At 43.4% G+C, this 20,926-nt stretch overlaps 1 protein-coding gene across 1 annotated transcript in view; it reads right to left on the bottom strand.

Annotated features, from left to right (window-relative positions):
* Positions 1-557: 557 nt before the first annotated feature.
* Positions 558-20,926, bottom strand: part of LOC122696855 — a 36,938-nt gene continuing 16,569 nt past the window's right edge. Inside the window, exons 4-6 of the mRNA XM_043906973.1 lie at positions 3,643-3,691; positions 2,911-2,968; positions 558-2,285 (exon numbers count right to left, since the gene is read on the bottom strand). Of these exons, the coding sequence (XP_043762908.1) occupies positions 2,914-2,968; positions 3,643-3,691 (104 nt within the window). The 3' untranslated portion in view covers positions 558-2,285; positions 2,911-2,913. The remainder of the gene's footprint in view (positions 2,286-2,910; positions 2,969-3,642; positions 3,692-20,926) is intronic.

Raw genomic sequence — 20,926 nt, 5'->3', positions numbered from 1 at the left:
GAAAGTTTTCCTGAGCCCTCTGTTAACTTGGGTTTTTGGGTGGTCCCCAGAGTCACTGGTAATCTTCAAGGTGGATCTTGGAAGTCGTATGTGATGAGAAGTTTTCAACTTCAAGCTATATATGAACCTAGGAGAAGGACCCATCTGTGCCTCACCTGAAACTTTATTATATGAGCTTCCAGCTCCTGTTCAATATGAGGACTGAGGACAAGAGACTCATAGGAAGTCTACATGGAAGCTTCCCAATCCTGAGAACAACCTGCATTTTCTGTTCCCATAGGAGCATTTGACTGTCCAGGAAGGTCTATGAAGTGGTTGGCAGAAAGCCTTGAACAATAGACATTAACAGGGATCCAACCATTATGGATCTGCTGTGACTTCCTGTTTATAAAGACCCCCAGGATTTCTTCTGGATGCTTCCTGCCTGGGCTCAACTCTCTTTCTAACTCAGGCTTTGCACTTGGGACCTTCACTGGAGGGTTTGCTGAGGTCATGCACAAAACTTTTAGGAACCTCCTCATGCTCTGCTTTACACCTTGGCTCAGGAGCTTTCCTGTTGGGATCCTTGCTAGGTACCAGGATGCCATTTTCTGTGTTTCCTGGCTGCTTTTGCCTAGACCTGCAGAAGGCCTTGAGGATCTCTTTGTGTCCATTGCCTGCCAAGGCCTTGGGGATTCGCCCTGAGGCTGCATCACTTTCTGAGACTCTTGGGTTCTGCGGGGCGGCCACTCTCTTGCTGCATGAACCTTTTGGAAAGAGGGCACTCCAGTCTCTCCTGAACCTCAGGGCTGATCAGATCCCCAGGAACAATGGAGACAGATTTGTGTGCCTGGGAAGACCTGTTTTCCTGGGGAAGATTGGGGGTGATCTGGCTAAACACTTGCTGAGATTTTTCTAACCAAAGAGGGTAAAGTTTGCCCACTTTCTAGGTGCTTTTTTAAAAAGTGACATTGTAGGATTTGAATTGCATTGAGAATCAAAGTTTGTGCCTTATATTGGAATGTAGGTCAAGACACTTCATCATAGACAGTCTTCAGTTGAGAGGAAGGTGGTTCCATTGGGAAAGACAGTGTGAGATGGGCAGTGGGTCCCCATGTGTCCAAGCATCTGTTCTGGTTTGCTTTTTATTTCCAGGAATTCTGGTGCCCAAGGTGTCCTGCTTGTCACTCAGTGACTTAATTCTCTTCACCAATGAAGTCACATGGCAGCCTGCCTCCTCCTTCTTTTCTTATTCCTTCCAAAACATTAATTCCACTCTCTTGGTGATTGACATTTCTAGCAGCTTCTGCACATCTGTGCTGACAAAAAAGAGGCTACCTGCCTCTACCTGTCTGTTTCTCGGGTCTCACCAAAATCATGCCTCTGGTGAGTGTATGGGAAGGTATTCTTCTGGGTCCCCAAGTGTGTCAAGGTGGAGAAGCTCCATTCTTTGGCAGCCCCCGCCACCAAGACAGGGTAGGAAGAGGATAGCTGGAACAGACGATCCCTACGATGGCTGGTCTCCAAGGGGAGCATGGGCGTGACCTTTGTGGGATGGTGCCCGTTGTTAGTGCCATGGGCTCACCCTGAGGGAGGCTCAGCAAGGAGCCTAATGGTGCTCAGGTGGAAGGCAGGTCCCTGTATCAGGATGACATGGTGGGAAGGAGAGAAAACCAGTGGGTGGAAGACTGTCCAGGGGAAAGAGAGGCTGTGGTGTTGGCGAGGCTCTCAGGGATGAATCTGAGTGAGTGGAAACTAAGGCGGGAACTAAGCCTGGAGAAAAGCTGGAGAAATGCTTGGGGCTCGAGGCAGAGGCCGTTTGGGCAGAGGAGACATGGAGGACATGGGGAGCGGACTTTTCCGGCCACAGCTGTTGGGCTCCAGGAGGTGTTTCTTTGCACATCTCCCCTGGGGCATCTTGAGAGGAGACCTGATGAAAGCTGCCTTTGTCAGGGAACCTCCCCAGATGTCTGCAGCAGACATGAGGAACAAGCTGCAGCCAGGAGTTTCTGGGCCCGGAGAACTGGGCAGGCTGGGAAGGGGTGGTATTCTGCAACCAACTGCCCTGCACGAGCCCCATACTGAATTCACAATGTCCGTGCTGTCTCTCACCCCAGGATTTTAGCCATAACCCACCCCCAGGACTCCCCCTTCCAGTTCAACCCCAGGCTACCTGCAGCCCTGGGGTCACACCATAGGCTCTGGAAAGAAGAACCACTGAGGAGAGAAGGGGACGATTCTCTATCTTTGCAGAAGCGGTGTCACATCCCAGACCTCTTCCAGTCCTTCCAGGCAACCTCTGCAATCTGGAAATCAGCAAACTGGGTCATGGTAAGGAAGCCAGGGCATAGGGGTATTACAGGAGGCTGACTGCAGTATCCCTTTCAGGGGACAGAATTGGGATATTGGAAACAAAGTACCAGGGCCCAAGGCCACATGATCCCTGACAGTGATGGTGAAGCTGTGATAGGGTGTACATTAACAAAGTGCTTTCATACCCACTACCCCTTGATGCCTTCACCAGTCCCTTTGTGAGGGAGAATGGGCAGCATTCACTGCATAGATGAATCTGAGAAATGTTAAATGATGTGCAAAAATAATTAACCTCAAAGTAAAATGAATAAATTAATTAAAAAAACGATGTGTCCACAGTTGAACCTGGAGTCCCACCTCCCAATCCAGGTGCTATTGGTAGTGCAACCCAGAGGCTCCTGCTGAGTCAAACCTTTTCCCAGGCCCCTCCAGCTTCATTCTCTACATGGAATCTGGGTAGTGTCTGGGTCCTGTTCTTCCAGGAGCTTCCCTGAGGGTTCTGTTTGCCAAGGGATGGGCCCTGCCACTGGCCTCCTCCGAGCCGGTGGACCTGGGCTCTCAGGGTCGGAGAGATGGGGCTAACTCCAGCGGCACACATAGCTGAATGGCAGAACGTACCTTTCAAAGCTCCACTCCTCTCCCTACTCCCACTTCTCTGCTTTGGCTCCTTTTGATGCTGAGACAGAAAAAATGCGGACTTGAGACCCAATTCTCAGTCTCTCTAGACAAGCATCAGACTCTCAGTGTCCATACATAATATGACTTTTGGCATTTCACTAACAGAGCTCTGTGGTTTTTCTTTTCACGAATTTTTAAGGTGGATGAAAATATTTTGTTTTCCTTTTTTGAAGCACATAAGGATTTTTGAACTGAGATTCACCCGAATCTTTTGTCATTGTTCCTCTGCTCAAAAACGCAGACATTCTCAGAACAATGGGTGACTCTGACTCTGTCAGGTGGTCCTCTGTTTCCGAGTCCAGCGCCCCACTCCAAGACTCTCAAGACCTCAGCACTGTCCTCAGATCAGTCCTGTCCAAGATACCTATTCACGGCTGGTGAAGCGGTGCTCATGCAGCTTGCTGTAGTTGAGACTGAACTCAATATCCAGTCCTCGTGCCCTGGTCACTGTGTTTGGGCGATACCGTGGAGCCCTCGAACATACCTGGAAAGCTGATATCTGAGATCTTTGGAGCGACGTGTTCACTCTGCCCCCTGTCCAGCCTGGTTGTCTCCAGAGGGTAATGTTTTATTCTTCCATGAGAATAGATGTCCTATTCTTTCTCTTCTCAGGAATCTCTCTAGATGATTCAGAAGCGTAGAAATAATAATAGAAAAGAGAGGATCACGTACTTGTGGGTCTCAGCCAAGGTTTCCTTATCTTCCTGATGGTTCCATGTTTCTAAGGAGGAGGAAAGAACGGGTTATTCTTGAGCTAAGGAAGGATCCAGAAAAGGAGCCCTAGTGTACACAGAAAGGGGAGGATGATATCGATCTCCCAGGAATTGGGGCTGGAGTTCCGTCTGTATCAGAAGTGCTTTTCAGAGAAAAGAGAGGATTCTCCATTGTTTGCATCACACGGCTGCCCTCAGGAAACTGGGCACAGGGTGTGCTTGGGGGCTAACGTTCTAGGCCCACATTCTCGAGCTGTGATCGGTCACAATGGGCTCCTGAAGGTGAGGAAGGAGCAATGGAGGCGGAGGCTGGGACACGCCACCCCCTCCCCGAGACATTCAGCCCTGCAGCTCCACCCACCTCCCTCCTCTGAGCCTCCCTTCCTGTCTTAGTCAAGTTTCAGTTCATCCTACCTGGAGCTCCGACAATGCTTACTACAGTTTATGTCAGAAAAAAAAAAAAAAAGATGGAGGGAACCAGATGCAAGTTTCTGGTTGTCTCTCCTCTGGGCTTGTACAGTGCTCAGCTCTCACAGCTGCAAACAGTGTGAGAGTGTGTGCAGAGCAGTGTTAGCCATCATTAAGCCTTGGTGTCCAGGGTTGTTACTGGGGCTCAGTCACATTCGAATGAAAGGATCATATGACTGTAGTTATTACTTAGTCACCAGTACCCCTCCCTGACATCAGACTGTTATAGCCTGTCCAAGTGACCAGGAGTTGATTAATAAATAACAACTTTTCTAACTTTTCTCACTGCTTCCAGCTTAGGACAAACCAGAGAAACCCAAATATATATACCTAACCAGTCACATAAGGTGCCCTACTTTGGGACTTCCCTGGTGGTAGAGTGGCTAAGAACCTGTGTGGCAATGCAGGGAACATGAGTTTGCTCCCTGCTCTGGGAAGATCCCACAGGCCCTAGGGCAACTACACCCGTGTACCACAGCTCCTGAGCCTGTGCTCTGGAGCCCACAACTACTGAAGCCTGAACACCTAGAGCCCGAGCTCTGCAACAATGAACACCTTACTCATCACAGCTAGAGAAAGCCTGAGTGCCACAGTGAAGACCCAGCACAGCCAAAGACGATAAATAAATGCAAACGTTACAAATATGCCCTACTTCTAGTTAGCTGTCAACAGCTTCCCAGTTCCAACAGCCTCTACTCAGGGCACATCCAAAGCCTCCCATTATCTCCCCTGTAAAGCTCCCCCCTCCCCTGCCAAGCTTTGGATCTCTGGCCAACACAAGTAATGGTGGCTGACTCCCTTGTTAAAGCAAGCTCCGAACAAACAACTTGGCTTCTTTTCATTTGGTTGGTTTGTATTTATTCCCAGCTACATTTTTAATGGTTTTCCTAGATTTAAGTCTTAAATGATAGAAAATTGAAATAGAAAAGTTATAGAAAGAACACTGTCAAGGTTCTGACTCAAGATGGTGATGCAGGAAGATGCTTTGCTCACCACCTTCCACGGACACACCCATTTTACAGCTCTATGTGGAACAATTTCCTCGGGGCAGGGCTGGGAGGACTAAAGACTGGCTGAGCAATAACTACACATCAGGCAAAAGAGAAAAAACACACACTGAATCAGATGTGAGAAGGCAGACCACATCTCACAATTAACCCCACCTCTGACACTGCAACGCACAGTAGGGATGGAACTCAAAAATAGGAGATTCTCCCTGAGAAGCAAAGGGCTTGAACCCCACATGGAGTACCCCAACTTTTAAGACCTACATATGAGAAATGAGCCCCCCAAATATCTAGCTTTGAAACCCAGCAGAGATTGCATGTATTATACAAGACCCTAAGACTGCCATGATCTAAGAAACAGATCTTAAAGAGCTCATGTATCACACTCACCCATCCAATGGCCCAGTCCATTGTGCAAACTTTAAGTGAGAGAGAATCATTTGCATGTATTACAGCATTGACCTGAGGGGCACACACCTGATTTAAAACACACAGCAAAGAGTGTGCTAGATAGTCATCAAGACAGTATGGTACTGGCACAAAGACAGAAATATAGATCAATGGAACAGAATAGAAAGCCCAGAGATAAATCTACGAACCTATGGACACCTTATCTTTGACAAAGGAGGCAAGGATATACAATGGAAAAAAGACAACCTCTTTAACAAGTGGTGCTGGGAAAACTGGCCAACCACTTGTAAAAGAATGAAACTAGAACACTTTCTAACACCATACACAAAAATAAACTCAAAATGGATTAAAGATCTAAATGTAAGACCAGAGATTATAAAACTCCTAGAGGAGAACATAGGCAAAACACTCTCCGACATGAATCACAGCAGGATCCTCTATGACCCACCTCCCAGAATATTGGAAATAAAAGCAAAAATAAACAAATGGAACCTAAAGAAACTTAAAAGCTTTTGCACAACAAAGGAAGCAGTAAGCAAGGTGAAAAGAAAGCCCTCAGAATGGGAGAAAATAATAGCAAATGAAGCAACAGACAAAGGATTAATCTCAAAAATATACAAGCAACTCCTGCAGCTCAATTCCAGAAAAATAAATGACCCAATCAAAAAATGGGCCAAAGAACTAAACAGACATTTCTCCAAAGAAGACCTACAGATGCCTAAAAAATACATGAAAAGATGCTCAACATCACTCATTATTAGAGAAATGCATCAAAACCACAATGAGGTACCATTATACGCCAGTCAGGATGGCTGCTATCCAAAAGTCTACAAGCAATAAATGCTGGAGAGGGTGTGGAGAAAAGGGAACCCTCTTACACTGTTGGTGGGAATGGAAACTAGTACAGCCACTATGGAGAACAGTGTGGAGATTTCTTAAAAAAACTGGGAATAGAACTGCCATATGACCCAGCAATCCCACTTGTGGGCATACACACTGAGGAAACCAGATCTGAAAGAGACACGTGCACCCCAATGTTCATTGCAGCACTGTTTATAATAGCCAGGACGTGGAAGCCACCTAGATGCCCATCAGCAGATGAATGGATAAGGAAGCTGTGGTACATATACACCATGGAATATTACTCAGCCATTAAAAAGAATTCATTTGAATCAGTTCTAATGAGATGGATGAAACTGGAGCCCATTATACAGAGTGAAGTAAGCCAGAAAGATAAAGACCATTACAGCATACTAACACATATATATGGAATTTAGAGAGATGGTAATGATAACCCTATATGCAAAACAGAAAAAGAGACACAGATGTAGAGAACAGACTTTTGGACTCTGTGGGAGAAGACGAGGGTGGGATGTTTTGAGAGAACAGCATGTATATTACCTATAGTGAAGCAGATCCCCAGCCCAGGTGGGATGCATGAGACAAGTGCTTGGGCCTGGTGCACTGGGAAGACCCAGAGGAATCGGGTGGAGATGGAGGTGGGGGGGGGGGGGTCGGGATGGGGAATACATGTAACTCCATGGCTGATTCATGTCAATGTATGACAAAACCCACTGCAATGTTGTGAAGTAATTAGCCTCCAACTAATAAAAATAAATGGAAAAAAAGAAAAAAAAAAAAAAAAAAAAGCCTTAAACGCCAAAAAAAAAAAAAAAAAAAGAGTGTGGTAGAACACTTGGGGGACAGAGACTGGGGGGGGGGCATACCAGTCTGGATATGCATTCTCTCTGTCTTGCTCTGGACAGCAGGCACCATCTATTTTTCTTCTACTTCTTATGGGGGTACCCACCAATAGGTACCCACCTAGCTACAGTCAGCAGAGGGCATGTTTGCATGCTATCTCTGCCATACTCCAGAGCACCAGATTCTATCAGAAGGAAGCTTTTACAGGCTTCTGGTGCCCTGATTTCTGTAGCCACTGCCCAGGGAACCTCCTTGATCATCTGGTTCTGGAGACAATGGGAGGCTTGTATTCCTTCATGTCAGAGAGACACGTTTTGGTAGGCTATCAACCCCAGAGCATTGCACAGATAGCAGACTGAAAAATGCCCCACACTCCTTTTCCCACAGTGGAGGAGGCATATTTGCTGATCTAAGAGCTCTGGCCTGAGGAGCAGGCTTATGGTATGATATAAATCCAGGGACCTAAGGTAGTGCTTTCAGGGAGCAGAGGCGATAAGAGACGATCTCTGCATTCTCCCTTGGTCTCGCCCCAGCTCATCAGTATCTCTCAGAAGGTAGCTTCTACCCTCGGCAGAAACCACAGGTTTTGCACCTGCTGCCAGGTGATGCATGTACATGGTCTGCCTCTGGTGGTTAAATGACTTACGCTAATACGTCCCACAGGATGGTAATCAAAAGAAGAAGTGTTCTCCTGAGCACAGCAAGAGACAACAGGCCCAGGAGCTCAGTCTATGAGACAGGCCTAATTTCTCTCTCTTTGCTATTGGAGTCAGCTTTTCCCCTTCAGGAGTTGTTATTCTTTATTTTTTGTTATTCTTCTTTTTTTTTTTCTCTCTTTTTTTTTCCTCCCTCACACCCCACATCATGTGGGATCCCAGTTCACAGGCCAGAGATGAGGTGTGAGCCCCTGTGGCTGAGTTCGAATTTCTTGAGTAACAGAGAATGTCGGGCCCCAGGAACTATTAATCAGAATAAAGTATCCAAGAGGTTCACATCTTAACACCAAGACCTGGTTCTACCCAACTGCCTGCAAACTCCACTTCTGGAAATGTCAGGCCAAACAACTAACAAAATGGGAATAAAGCCACAGTCATCACACACACACACACACACACAAATGATGAGACGGCAAGAAAAAAAATGTTCCAGATGACAGAGAAAGGTAAAAATTTACAAGACCAAATAAATGAAGAGAAAATAGGCCAACCTATCTGTAAAATAATTAATGATAGTAAAGAAGTTTCAAAATATCAAAATAGAATGGAGAAAATGCAAGAAAGATTTACTCATTTAACGGACACCTAGAAGAAATAAAGAATAAACAGTGACGAGCAACACAGTACCGAAATTAAAAATACTTCAGGAGTTGATAGCAGAATAACTGAGGCAGAAGAATGGATAAGTGAGCTGGAAGACCGAATGGTTAAAAGAACTACCAAGGATCAGAATAAAGAAAAAAGAATGAAAATAACTGAGGACTGTGTCAGAGACCACTGGAACAATATTAAACACACCAACATTTGAATTATAGGGGTTCCATAAAAAGACAAGAAAAAGAAAGGGTATGAGAAAGTATTTGAGGAGATTATAGTCAAAAACTCCCGTAACATGGAGGAGGAAAGCCACCCAAGTCCAGGAATTCCAAAGAGTCCCACACAGGATAAACCCAAACAGAAATGCACCAAGACACATACTAATCAAACTAACGCAAATTAAACACCAAGGTAAATATTAAGAGCAGCAAGGGAAAAGCAAAAAATAACATACAAAGGAATCCCCAAAAGGTGAATACCTGACTTTTTGGCACAAACTCTGCAGGCCAGAAGAGAGTGGCAAGATATATTTAAACTGATGAAAGAGAAAAACCTACAAGAGGACTCTATCCAGCAAAGATATCATTCAGATTGGATGGTGAAATCAAAAGTTTCATAGACAAGCAAAAGCTAAGAGAATTCAGCACCACTGAACCAGCTTTACAACACATGCTAAAGGAAATTCTACAGCAGGAAAGGCCAGACAGGAGAAAGATCCACAAAAGAGATCTATTGCTAATCATCAAAGATGCAGTCTGAAAGATAAATTTCTAATCAAACACACATCTGAGGTCTGACAGAGACATCCTTTCTGTAGAACTCAGAGGCTGGGTACTAGTAACATTTGACAAAATTCAACATCCATTTATGGCTAAAAAACCCAACAAAGTGCTAGAGCAGGAATAGACCAATATGAAATAAAGTGATTTATGACAAGCTTACAGTTATGGTGAAAAACTAAAGCTTTTTCTCTAATATAAGGAACAAGGCAAAAACGCCCACTCCTTCTGGTTTATTCAAGAAAGTGTTGGAAGTCCTAGCCAGACAAATTATTAAAAATAATGATAATAATCATAATAATAATAAAAGCATTCCACTAGAAATAAAGAAATAAAAACTGTCACTATTTGCAAATGATGTAATATTATTTATAGAATAAAATAAAGAAGGACCAGTCAAGATGACAGGGTAAGAGGATGTGAAACTCACTATGAACACAACAAAACTAAATCTACATATAGAAGAAGTCTCAACGAAAGGTAACAGAAAACTGGATGAAGGATTCCAGTACAATCAAGACTATCAGAAGGAAGCACAGGTAGTCAGGTAGGAAGGGATGAAAAGCAATCTTCTTGACATCTGTGACCTCAGGAGAAAAGGGAAAATACACAGCTGGACACCTCCCCTTGGGAGGGATTCTTAAGACCCACAAATTGGGGTCTAACACAAGGGAGACAAGCCCATTGGGTGGTGGAAGGACTGCTGGGACAAATAGATGGGCAGTGGGAAACTTGGACTTTCTTCACAGGGAGAGCATGTGCTGGCTTGCTCCTGAGGCAAGGCGAAGAGAATTCTGTTCTAGCAGCTGTTGATTTTCTCATTATCACCTCAAAACATGTCCTAGCCTTAGAAAAGCAAACACTTTGGTCCTGCTCACTCCATGGCAAAGTTCGGCATTGAATCTGGAGCAATGACAACGAGAGATAAAGACATGACTGTGGCAGCAGAAGTAACCTGGCTTTGGGGTAGAGCCTGGGTGTGGCAGAAAGAGTGCAATGCTTGGTGCTTACTCAGCAGGGCATCAGGAGCAGCCCAGACCTCTGACAACAGCCACTGTATGACATCTTGCCCCCAGATACATGCAGAGAGGTCACTAAAGCCCCTTGTCTCCACAACTGGGCAGGAATGGCAAAAAATGGGGGCAGTGATCAGCTGTGAGGACCAAAGAAGTCTTGAACCTGAGGCTGAATCTGTGCAGACTGAAAGAAGTAACTATGGGTGCCTGCCCATGCAGAGCATCAGAGAGAGCTCAGGCCTCTGTCCACATCAGACTTACCTGAAGAACCTCCAAAGGCCCCACTTGCTGCATGTCTCACCCCCTCAGGGGCAAGGGACCTGGTGAAGGGACAGGAGAAAACACACTTAAAGGAAACAGGGCCAACTTGGGCCCAACCCATTAAATAAGAATATGGGACTTCAACACCTCAAGTGCATCCGTGGCCTTCATTGGTACAATAGACAATAGATCGATTGGAATTCATGTATCATTATAAGACATTGTATCCCAAAGTAGTAGAATAAACTTTCATATGAATACATAACATGCTAGGGCACAAAACAAACCTCAACAAATTAGAGAAGAAAAATTATTTAAAGCATTTTTTTTTTCTGGTCACACCAGTACGAAATTAAAAATAAATTGCTGTAAGAAAATGAGAAAAAGCACAAGAGACTAAAAATGCAAAAAACAGCAAAGAAAAAGCAATTTGTCAGTGAATATCTCAATGCCAAAGAAAGGCAATGCCAAAGAAAGCTCAAACTGCCACACAATAGTACTCATCTCACACACTTAGTAAAATAATGCTCACAATTCTCCAAGCCAGGCTTCAGCAGTACATGAACCATGAAGTTCCAGATGTTCAAGATGGTTTTAGGAAAGGCAGAGGAACCAGAGAGCAAATTGCCAACATCTGCTGGATCATTGAAAAATCAAGAGAATTCCAGAAAAACATCTATTTCTGCTTTATTGACCACGCCAAAGCCTTTGACTGTGTGGATCACAATAAACTGTGGAAAATTCTGAAAGAGATGGGAACACCAGACCACCTGACCTGCCTGTTGAGGAACCTGTATGCAGGTCAGGAAGCAACAGTTAGAACTGGACATGGAACAACAGACTGGTTCCAAATAGGAAAAGGAGTATGTCAAGGCTGTATATTGTCACCCTGCTTATTTAACTTCTATGCAGAGTACATCATGAGAAATGCTGGGCCAGATGAAGCACAAGCTGGAATCAAGATTGGTGGGAGAAATATCAATAACCTCAGATATGCAGATGATACCACCCTTATGGCAGAAAGTGAAGAGGAACTAAAGAGCCTCTTGGTGAAAGTGAAAGAGGAGAGTGAAAAAGTTGGCATAAAGCTCAACGTTCGGAAAACTAAGATCATGGCATCCGGTCCCATCACTCCATGGCAGATAGATGGGGAAACAGTGGAAACAGTGGCTGACTTTATTTTTCTGGGCTCCAAAATCACTGCAGATGGTGATTGCAGTCATGAAATTTAAAGATGCTTACTCCTTGGAAGGAAAGTTATGACCAGCCTAGACAGCATATTAAAAAACAGAGACATTATTTTGCCAACAAAGATCCATCTAGTCAAGGCTATGGTTTTTCCAGTGGTCATGTATGGATGTGAGAGTTGGAGTATAAAGAAAGCTTAGTGACAAAGAACTGATGCTTTTGAACTGTGGTGTTGGAGAAGACTCTTGAGAGTCCCTTGGACTGCAAGGAGATGCAACCAGTCCATCCTGAAGGAGCTCAGTCCTGGGTGTTCATTGGAAGGACTGATGCTGAAGCTGAAACTCCAATACTTTGGTCTCCTGATGTGAAGAGCTGACTCTTTTGAAAAGACCCTGATGCTGGGAAAGATTGAGGGCAGGAGGAGAAGGGGACGACAGAGGATGAGATGGTTGGATGGCATCAGCGACTCGTTGGACATGAGTTTGGGTAAACTCCGGCAGTGGGTGATGGACAGGGAGGCCTGGTGTGCTGCGGTTCATGAGGTTGCAAAGAGTCGGACACAACTGAGCAACGGAAATGAACTGAACTGAACTGAAAGTGGAGGTAGTAATATTTCGTGTGTTATAGGTTTATTAAGAGGATCAAACCATGTCTATAAAGTCCTTGCCTCTTTGGGAACCCGTTATAAAGTTTAGTCGTGCTGATGACCGTTGCTTACTACCCTGGCCAATTGCCCAAGCTTCCTCAAAATGTAATGTTGGAAATTTAAGAGCTCTGACGATAAAACAATTCATTTATTGACAAAAACACAGACCCAAGAAAGGACTCAGTTCAGTTCAGTTCAGTCTCTCTGCCGTGTCCGACTCTTTATGACCTCATGAATCGCAACACGCCAGTCCTCCCTGTCCATCACAAACTCCCGGAGTATACTCAAACTCATGCCCATCGAGTCGGCGATGCCATCCAGCCATCTCATCCTCTGTCGTCCCCTTCTCCTCCTGCCCCTAATCCCTCCCAGCATCAGGGTCTCTTCCAATGAGTCAACTCTTCGCATGAGGTGGCCAAGGTATTGGAGTTTCAACTTCAGCATCAGTCCTTCCAGTGAACACCCAGCACTGGTCTCCTTCAGGATGGACTGGTTGCATCTCCTTGCAGTCCAAGGGACTCTCAAGAGTCTTCTCCAACACCACAGTTCAAAAGCATCAATTTTTCGGTGCTCAGCTTTCTTCACAGTCCAACTCTCACATCCATACATGACCACTGGAAAAACCATAGCCTTGACCAGATGGACCTTTGTTGGCAAAGTAATGTCTCTGCTTTTTAATATGCTGTCTAGGGTGACCATAACTTTCCTTCCAAGGAGTAAGGGTCTTTTAATTTCATGGCTGCAGTCACCATCCACAGTGATTTTGGAGCCCCCGCAAAAAAAGTCTAACACTGTTTCTACTGTCTCTCCATCTATTTCCCATGAGGTGATGGGACCAGATGCCATGATCTTAGTTTTCTGAATGTTAAGCTTTAAGTCAACGTGTTAACTCTCCTCTTTCACTTTCATCAAGAGGCCTTTCAGTTCCTCTTCACTCTCTGCCATAAGGGTGGTGTCATCTGCATATCTGAGGTTATTGATATTTCTCCTGGCAATCTTGATTCCAGCTTGTGCTTCTTCCAGCCCAGCGTTTCTTATGATGTACTCTGCATATAATTTAAATAAGCAGGGTGACAATATACAGCCTTGATGTACTCCTTCTCCTATTTGGAACCAGTCTGTTGTTCCATGTTAAGTTTTAACTGTTCCTTCCTGACCTGTATACAGGTTCCTCAAGAGCCAGGTCAGGTGGTCTGGTATTCCCATCTCTTTCAGAATTTTCCACAGTTTACTGTGATCCACACAGTCAAAGGCTTTGGCGTGGTCAATAAAGCAGAAATAGATGTTTTCTCTGAAACTCTTTTGCTTTTTCAATGATCCAGTGGATATTGGCAATTTGATCTCTGGTTCCTCTGCCTTTTATAAAAACCAGCTTGAACATCTGGAAATTCTCGGTTCACGGATTGCTGAAGCCTGGCTTGGAGAATTTTGAGCATTATTTTACTAGTGTGTGAGATGAGTGCAATTCTGCGGTAGTTTGAGCATTCTTTGGGATTGCCTTTCTTAGGGATTGGAATGAAAACTGACCTTTTCCAGTCCTGTGGCCACTGCAGAGTTTTCCAAATTTGCTGGCATTGAGTGCAGCGCTTTCACAGCATCATCTTTCAGGATGTGAAATAGCTCAACTGTAATTCCATCACATCCACTAGCTTTGTTCGTAGTGATGATTTCTAAGGCCCAATTGACTTCACAATACAGGATGTCTGGCTCTAGGTGAGTGATCACACCATTTGGATTATCTGGGTCGTGAAGATCTTTTTTGTACAGTTCTTCTGTGTTTTCTTGCCACCTCTTCTGCTTCTGTTAGGTCCATACCATTTCTGTCCTTTTTCGAACCCATCTTTGCCTGAAATATTCCCTTGATATCTCTAAGTTTCTGGAGGAGATCTCTAGTCTTTCCCATTCTGTTGTTTTCATGTATTTCTTTGCATTGATCACTGAGGAAGGCTTTCTTATTTCTCCTGGCTATTCTTTGAAACTCTGCGTTCAAATGGGAATATCTTTCCTTTTCTCCTTTGCTTTCTGCTTCTCTTCTTTTCACAGCTATTTGTAAGGCCTCCTCAGAAAACCATTTTGCCTTTTTGCATTTCTTTTCCATGGGGATGGCTTGATCCCTGTCTCCTGTACAATGTCATGAACCTCTGTCCATAGTTCTTCAGGCTCTCTGTCTATCAGATCTAGCCCCTTAAATCTATTTCTCACTTCCACTGTATAGTCATAAGGGATTTGATTTAGGTCATACCTGTATGGTCTAGTGATTTCCCCTACTTTCTTCAGTTTACGTCTGAATTTGGCAATAAGGAGTTCATGATCTGAGACACAGTCAGCTCCTGGTCTTGTTTTTGCTGACTGTATAGAGCTTCTCCATCTTTGGCTGCAAAGAAAATAATCAATCTGATTTTGGTGTTGACCATCTGGTGATGTCCATGTGTTGAGTCTTCTCTTGTGTTGTTGGAGGAAAGTGTTTGCTATGAGCAGTGCATTCTCTTGGCAAAACTCTATTAGCCTTTGCCCTGCTTCATTCCGTACTCCAAGGCCAAATTTGCCTGTTACTCCAGGTGTTTCTTGACTTCCTACTTTTGCATTCCAGTCCCCTATAATGAAAAGGACATCTTTCTGGGTGTTAGTTCTAGAAGGTCTTGCAGATCTTCACAGAAATGTTCTGCTTCAGCCTCTTCAGCATTCCTGGTTGCGCTACACAGCTCTGTGGAAAGGGAGCATCTGTGAGGAGACACCCCGCGTCCAAGGGGAAAAGGAAAAGCGCAAGCAAGAGGGCCGGAGGGGCGAAGTCACCTTTAGAATCAAACCCCATGCCTGCCAGAGACTCTCCTTGGGCTCACACATACCTTGTACGCACCAGGACACAGAGACACCCACATGGACCGAGACAGAACTGTGTCTGAGTGTCTCCTGTGGGGGTACGGGTCAGCAGTGGACTGCTGCAGGGGCATGGGCTCTGGGTGCAGCAGACCGGGGTATGGCATAAGCCCTCCTGGAGGAGGTAGCCATTAACCCCACAACAGAACCACCAGAATTTGCACAGGCTTGGGGAAACAGACTCTTGGAGGGCACAAACAGAACCTTGTGCACACCAGGACCAAGGAGAAAGGAGCAGTGACCCCACAAGACACTGACCCAGACAGGCCCGTGAGTGTCCAGGAGTCTCCAGCGGAGGCATGGGTCGGCGGTGGCCTGCACGGTAGGGGCACTGAGTGTAGCAGTGTGTCCATGGGAACTTCTGAAGGAGGTCACCATTATCTTCATTACCTCTACCATAATTTGGCCTCAGGTCAAATAATAGGGAGGGAACACAGCCCCACCCATTGACAGAAAATTGGATTAAAGATTTACTGAGCATGCCCTCCCCCGCCCCCCCATCAGAACAAGAACCAGTTTCCCCCTCAGTCAGTCTCTCCCATCATGAAGCATCCATACGCCTCCTATCCTTCTCCATCAGAGGGCAGACAGACTGAAAACCACAATCACAGAAAACTAAGCAATCTGATCACATGGACCATAGCCTTGTCTAACTCAATGAAACTATGAGTCACTCCGTGTAGGGCCACCTAAGACGGACAGGTCATGGTGGAGCATTTGGAGAAAATGTGGTCCACTGGAGAAGGGAAAGGCAAACCATTTCAGTATTCTTGCCTTGAGAACCCCATGAACAGTACGAAAAGGCAAAACGATAGGACACTGAAAGATGAACTCCCCGGGTCGGTAGGTGCCAAATATGCTACTGCAGAAGAGTGGAGAAGTGACTCCAGGAAGAATGAAGAGACAGAGCCAAAGCACAAACAACACCCAGTTGTGGATGTGACTGGTGATGGAAGTAAAGTCCAACGCTGTAAAGAGCAATATTGCATAGGGACCTGGAATATCAGGTCCATGAACCAAGGCAAACTAGAAGTGGTCAAACAGGAGATGGCAAGCGTGAACACTGATATTTTACAAATCAGTGAACTAAAATGGACCAGAATGGGTGAATTTCACTTAGATGACTATTACATCTACTACTGTGGGCACGAATGTTTTAGAAGAAATGGAATAGCCATCATAGTCAACAAGAGAGTCCGAAATGCAGTACTTGGATGTAATCTCAAAAACGACAGAGTGATCTCTGTTCATTTCCAAGGGAAACCATTCAATATCACAGATCACAGTAATCCAAGTCCTCTTGGGTAGTCCTCCATTATTTGAGACGTGGCACCGAGTCTCTCTTTCCTCATGGAGATTTCTTGACTGTCCAGCTCTCACTGAGCCTTTTCACTTCAGCCCCTGTTATCTAGTCTCTGAGGAACAGTTTAGCCCCTAATTTTAAGCTGCCGTCTCACTCCCCCCGCCATGGGGGAAAAATTCGGCTAAGTATACATTGGTTGAACAGGGAATATTTATTGACATGCACAGCTCTTGTCTTGCATAAATGGACAGTAACAAAGCATGACAAGAATGAGGCGTTTTTTGTTGTTGTTGCTGCTGTTGAGAAAAATGTATGGATCATCTCAGTAATCTATTAGGAAATGGGATTTCTCCTGGGAATGCCACTCAAATTAGCAAAAAGTCTTTGTAGTTCAGAAAAAGGCTTAGGGGTTAGAATCCATATTGATAAGATTTATGAATCAGAATCTTATTCTCACAGTCTCCTTGTGGTAGGCATTTATTACCTTAGCCCTAGATAACTGAATACAGGATCCATCCCTCAAACTTCTTTAAAACCCTGGGACATTAAGATGAGCGGAAGTAGTAAGAGACGGTCTACGAAGAGGTGACTTATAGTCATTTTATGGAGGAACGATAGAAAAATATTACTGTAGAACAATAAAACAGTGTAAAATCAAGTACAAACCTTGTGTGACAAAGATGACAGTGAAGAATATGTTCTGTGACTCTTGGTGGTGTGAACATCTTTCTTGATTCTCTGAGTAATTCCTGGTCATACATTCTACAATATAGATATTTATTTGATCCTGGGTTTGAGTTAGGCTGTGCTCAGTTCACTTTCTTCATTACCAATTGGTATTGTTGTATTCCTGAAGACTGATGATCTTCCAGCAGAGCTGGAAACTGCATTTTCAAAATGTCTGCACTGGATGCAGAAAAATCAAGTGTTCAATAGGAGTTATTATCTATGAAAGGAATGCAAAAGAAATGTGAAAACCTAGAGAGAAGAAAAAGAAGTTGGAGCAAGAAGTAATGAATCTCAAAAGTCATATAGAAAAATGAATATAATAGAACACAGTCAAGTTGAGCAGTATAAACAGGAGACCGAGGAAAGGGAGACAGGATCTAGCAGAGAAATAAAAAGAAGTCAAACTATTTTTGCAGGTTAATTCGTTGATCTGTCATGTGCTTGAATTCACTTTCACTGCAGATTACATTCCAGATGTAAACTGCTTATGTGTTTCCTCTATTTCCCTTAGAGCAGTCTGTTTTACAGATTTCAAAGAAGGGGACACTTGTCCTCCCTTTAGATATTTCAGTTTTCGTCATACTTACACTAAATTGACCTATCAGAATGATTCTTACAAGAGAATCCTTTTACTTATAAGATCAATTGGTATAAAACAAAACTATGAAGAATAAAAGAAAACATTGTGGTTTAGAGCTAGTACCATCCTCTTGAATTATTCTTAAGTTGATCCTCTTATTCATTGAATTGTCAGTATATAAGTACTACTATAATAATGATTTCACTTTAATTTTATAATTCAGATTTAATTCACTTGAAATTGTCAATAATTATTTTAAACTTCCGTTCTACTTTATTTTTTCACTTTTAAAATCTCTCTCTGAAAAACTGACTCAACACTAAAGGGAAAAAATATAATATTCCAGGTCATAATTATTTTAAAAATGTTACCTTTTTCAATTTGCTTTAGATAAAAGCAGGATCTCAACAGATGGAACTCAGAATTATAGTCTTGGGATCTGAACTCTCCAAGATGAAAACCTGGCATGAAGATTCTAACAAAGCAGAGTTGGAAAAATATAAGAAGTTGTACTTAGTAAAACTAGACGTTAGAAAGTCATTGGAAGATAAACTACACAAGTGAGTCAAAACACAGAATCACAGAAAAGAAATTTAGGTCATTAATTTGTCTCTAAAGCTTAATTTTTATAGAGTGTGGTTCATGAGATTGGCAGAAAGTGAAAGCTAACTAGATAGTCACAGCTAAGGGAGAGCCCCAAGACAAACTATTAATAGTGTATCAAGTTTTTCTACACTATGAGCAAAGTCTCTGTTTCATAATTTTATTAATGTATTTTTAGGCATCTACACTGTTCTTCAAATTTTATGAAAATATCAACATCAGTTCAGTTCAGTTCAGTTGCTCAGTTGTGTCCAACTCTTTCCATTCCCATGGACTGCAGCACACCAGGCTTCCCTGTCCATCACCAACTCCTGGAGGTTTTACAAACTCATGTCTATTGAGTCGGTGATGCCATCCAACCATCTCATCCTCTGTCGTCCCCTTCTCCTGACGCCTTCAATCTTTCCCAGCATCAGGGTCTTTTCAAATGAGTCAGTTCTTTGCATCAGGTGGCTAAAGTATTGGAGTTTCAATGTCAACATCAGTCCTTCCAATGAATATTCAGGGCTGATTTCCTTTAGGATGGACTGGTTGGATCTCCTTGCAGCCCAAGGGACCCTCAAGTCTTCTTCAACATCACAGTTCAAAAGCATCAACTCTTCGGCACTCAGCTCTCCTTTATTCCCCAACTCTCACACCCATACATGACTACTGGAAAAACCATAGCTTTGACTAAATGGACCTTTGTTGGCAAAGCAATGTCTCTGCTTTTCAATATGCTGTCTAGGTTGGTCATAACTTTTCTTCCAAGGAACAAGTATCTTTTAATTTCATGGCTTCAGTCAACATCTGCAGTGATTTTGGAGCCCAGAAAATCACCATCACTGTTTCCATTGATTCCCTGTCTATTTGCCATGAAGTGATGGGACCAGATGCCACGATGTTAGTTTTATGAATGTTGAGTTTTAAGCCAACTTTTTCACTCTCCTCTTTCACTTTCATCAAGAGGCTCTTTTGTTCTTCTTCACTTTCTGCCTTGAGGCTGGTGTCATCTGCATATCTGAGGTTATTGATAGAAATACCAATATTTCTATATTTCAGTATTTCATCCCAGCAATCTTGATTCCAGCTTGTGCTTCATCCAGCCCAGCATTTCTCATGATGTACTCTGCATATAGGTTAAAAAAGCAGGGTGGCAATATACAGCCTTGACATACTCCTTTTCCAATTTGGAACCAGTCTGTTGTTCCATGTCAACTTCTAAGTGTTGCTTCCTGACCTGCATACACATTTCTCAGGAGGTAGATCAGGTGGCCGGGTATTCCCATCTCTTATAAGTCATTAGGAAAATAGAAATTAAAATCTCAGTGAGATAGCACTACACACCCATTAGAATGGGTGACATTTAAAAGGCTAACCATACCAAGCATTGGAGTGGATGCAGAACTGGAACTCATACACTGCTGGTGTGAATGCAAAGTGTACAACCACCTTGGAGGAGTTTGGAAGTTTCTTCAAAAGTTACACTCACACCTACATTAAGACCCAGCCATTTCACTCCTAGTTATTTGGCCAAAGAAAAGGAAATACACACTCAGAACAGACTTGTACATCGACATTCCTGGCATCTTTTCTGTAACAGCTCCAACTGGAAATAACATACTGTTGGCAAAGAAGGTTAGGGGGAGTGACTCTCGAAACTCCTGGTGTAGTATAAAATATAATTCCTATATATTTCAGCAAGAGCCATCAAAAGTACAATTATCCTACACACAAAGCTGTGCATGTGTAAAATGATGTATCCACAAGGGTACACATATAGCTTTGTCTGTAACAGCAAAAGGATGGAATGTCTTCAAGTGTCTCTCAATTAGGTAAACACATTAAAAAAACAAACAAACAAAAAAGATACTAAACGTCCTCTATTAGTTTGCAGGGGTTGCCAAAACAGAATATTACACACTGGGTGACTGAAACAAAAGTAATTTATTTTCTTACAATTCTGGAGGCTAGAAATCGGAGATCAAACTTATTAGCAGGTTTGTTTTTCCTGAGGTCTCTGTCTTTGGCTTTCAGATGGCTGCCTTCTTTGTTACTACATTTTGTTTTATATGAGAACATTGTTTTTGTAATGTCACAAATAGAATAAATTCAACTCATCCTAAAATACCATCAATTGTGAAAAGCAATAGACCACATGAAATTAGCACCTCCCTCCTCTACATCCTAGAGGATTAATACAGTATCAATACAGATACTTCTTCCAGTTATACGGCTAAGATGAGAAAGGAAAGACAGACACATATTAGGGATAATCATATGTAGTGAAATGAAAAAAAAAAAAAAAACAAAAAACGGCCTTAATACATTTCAAAATATAGATTTAAAAAAGCTTAGGATAAAAGACTAACTGAAATT

The sequence above is a fragment of the Cervus elaphus genome, chromosome 7, assembly GCF_910594005.1.
Source record: "Cervus elaphus chromosome 7, mCerEla1.1, whole genome shotgun sequence".
In the NCBI taxonomy this organism is placed as follows: Eukaryota; Metazoa; Chordata; class Mammalia; order Artiodactyla; family Cervidae; genus Cervus; species Cervus elaphus.
The sequence above is the reverse complement of the archived record's forward strand: the minus strand, read 5'-3'. Positions and strand labels throughout refer to the sequence as shown.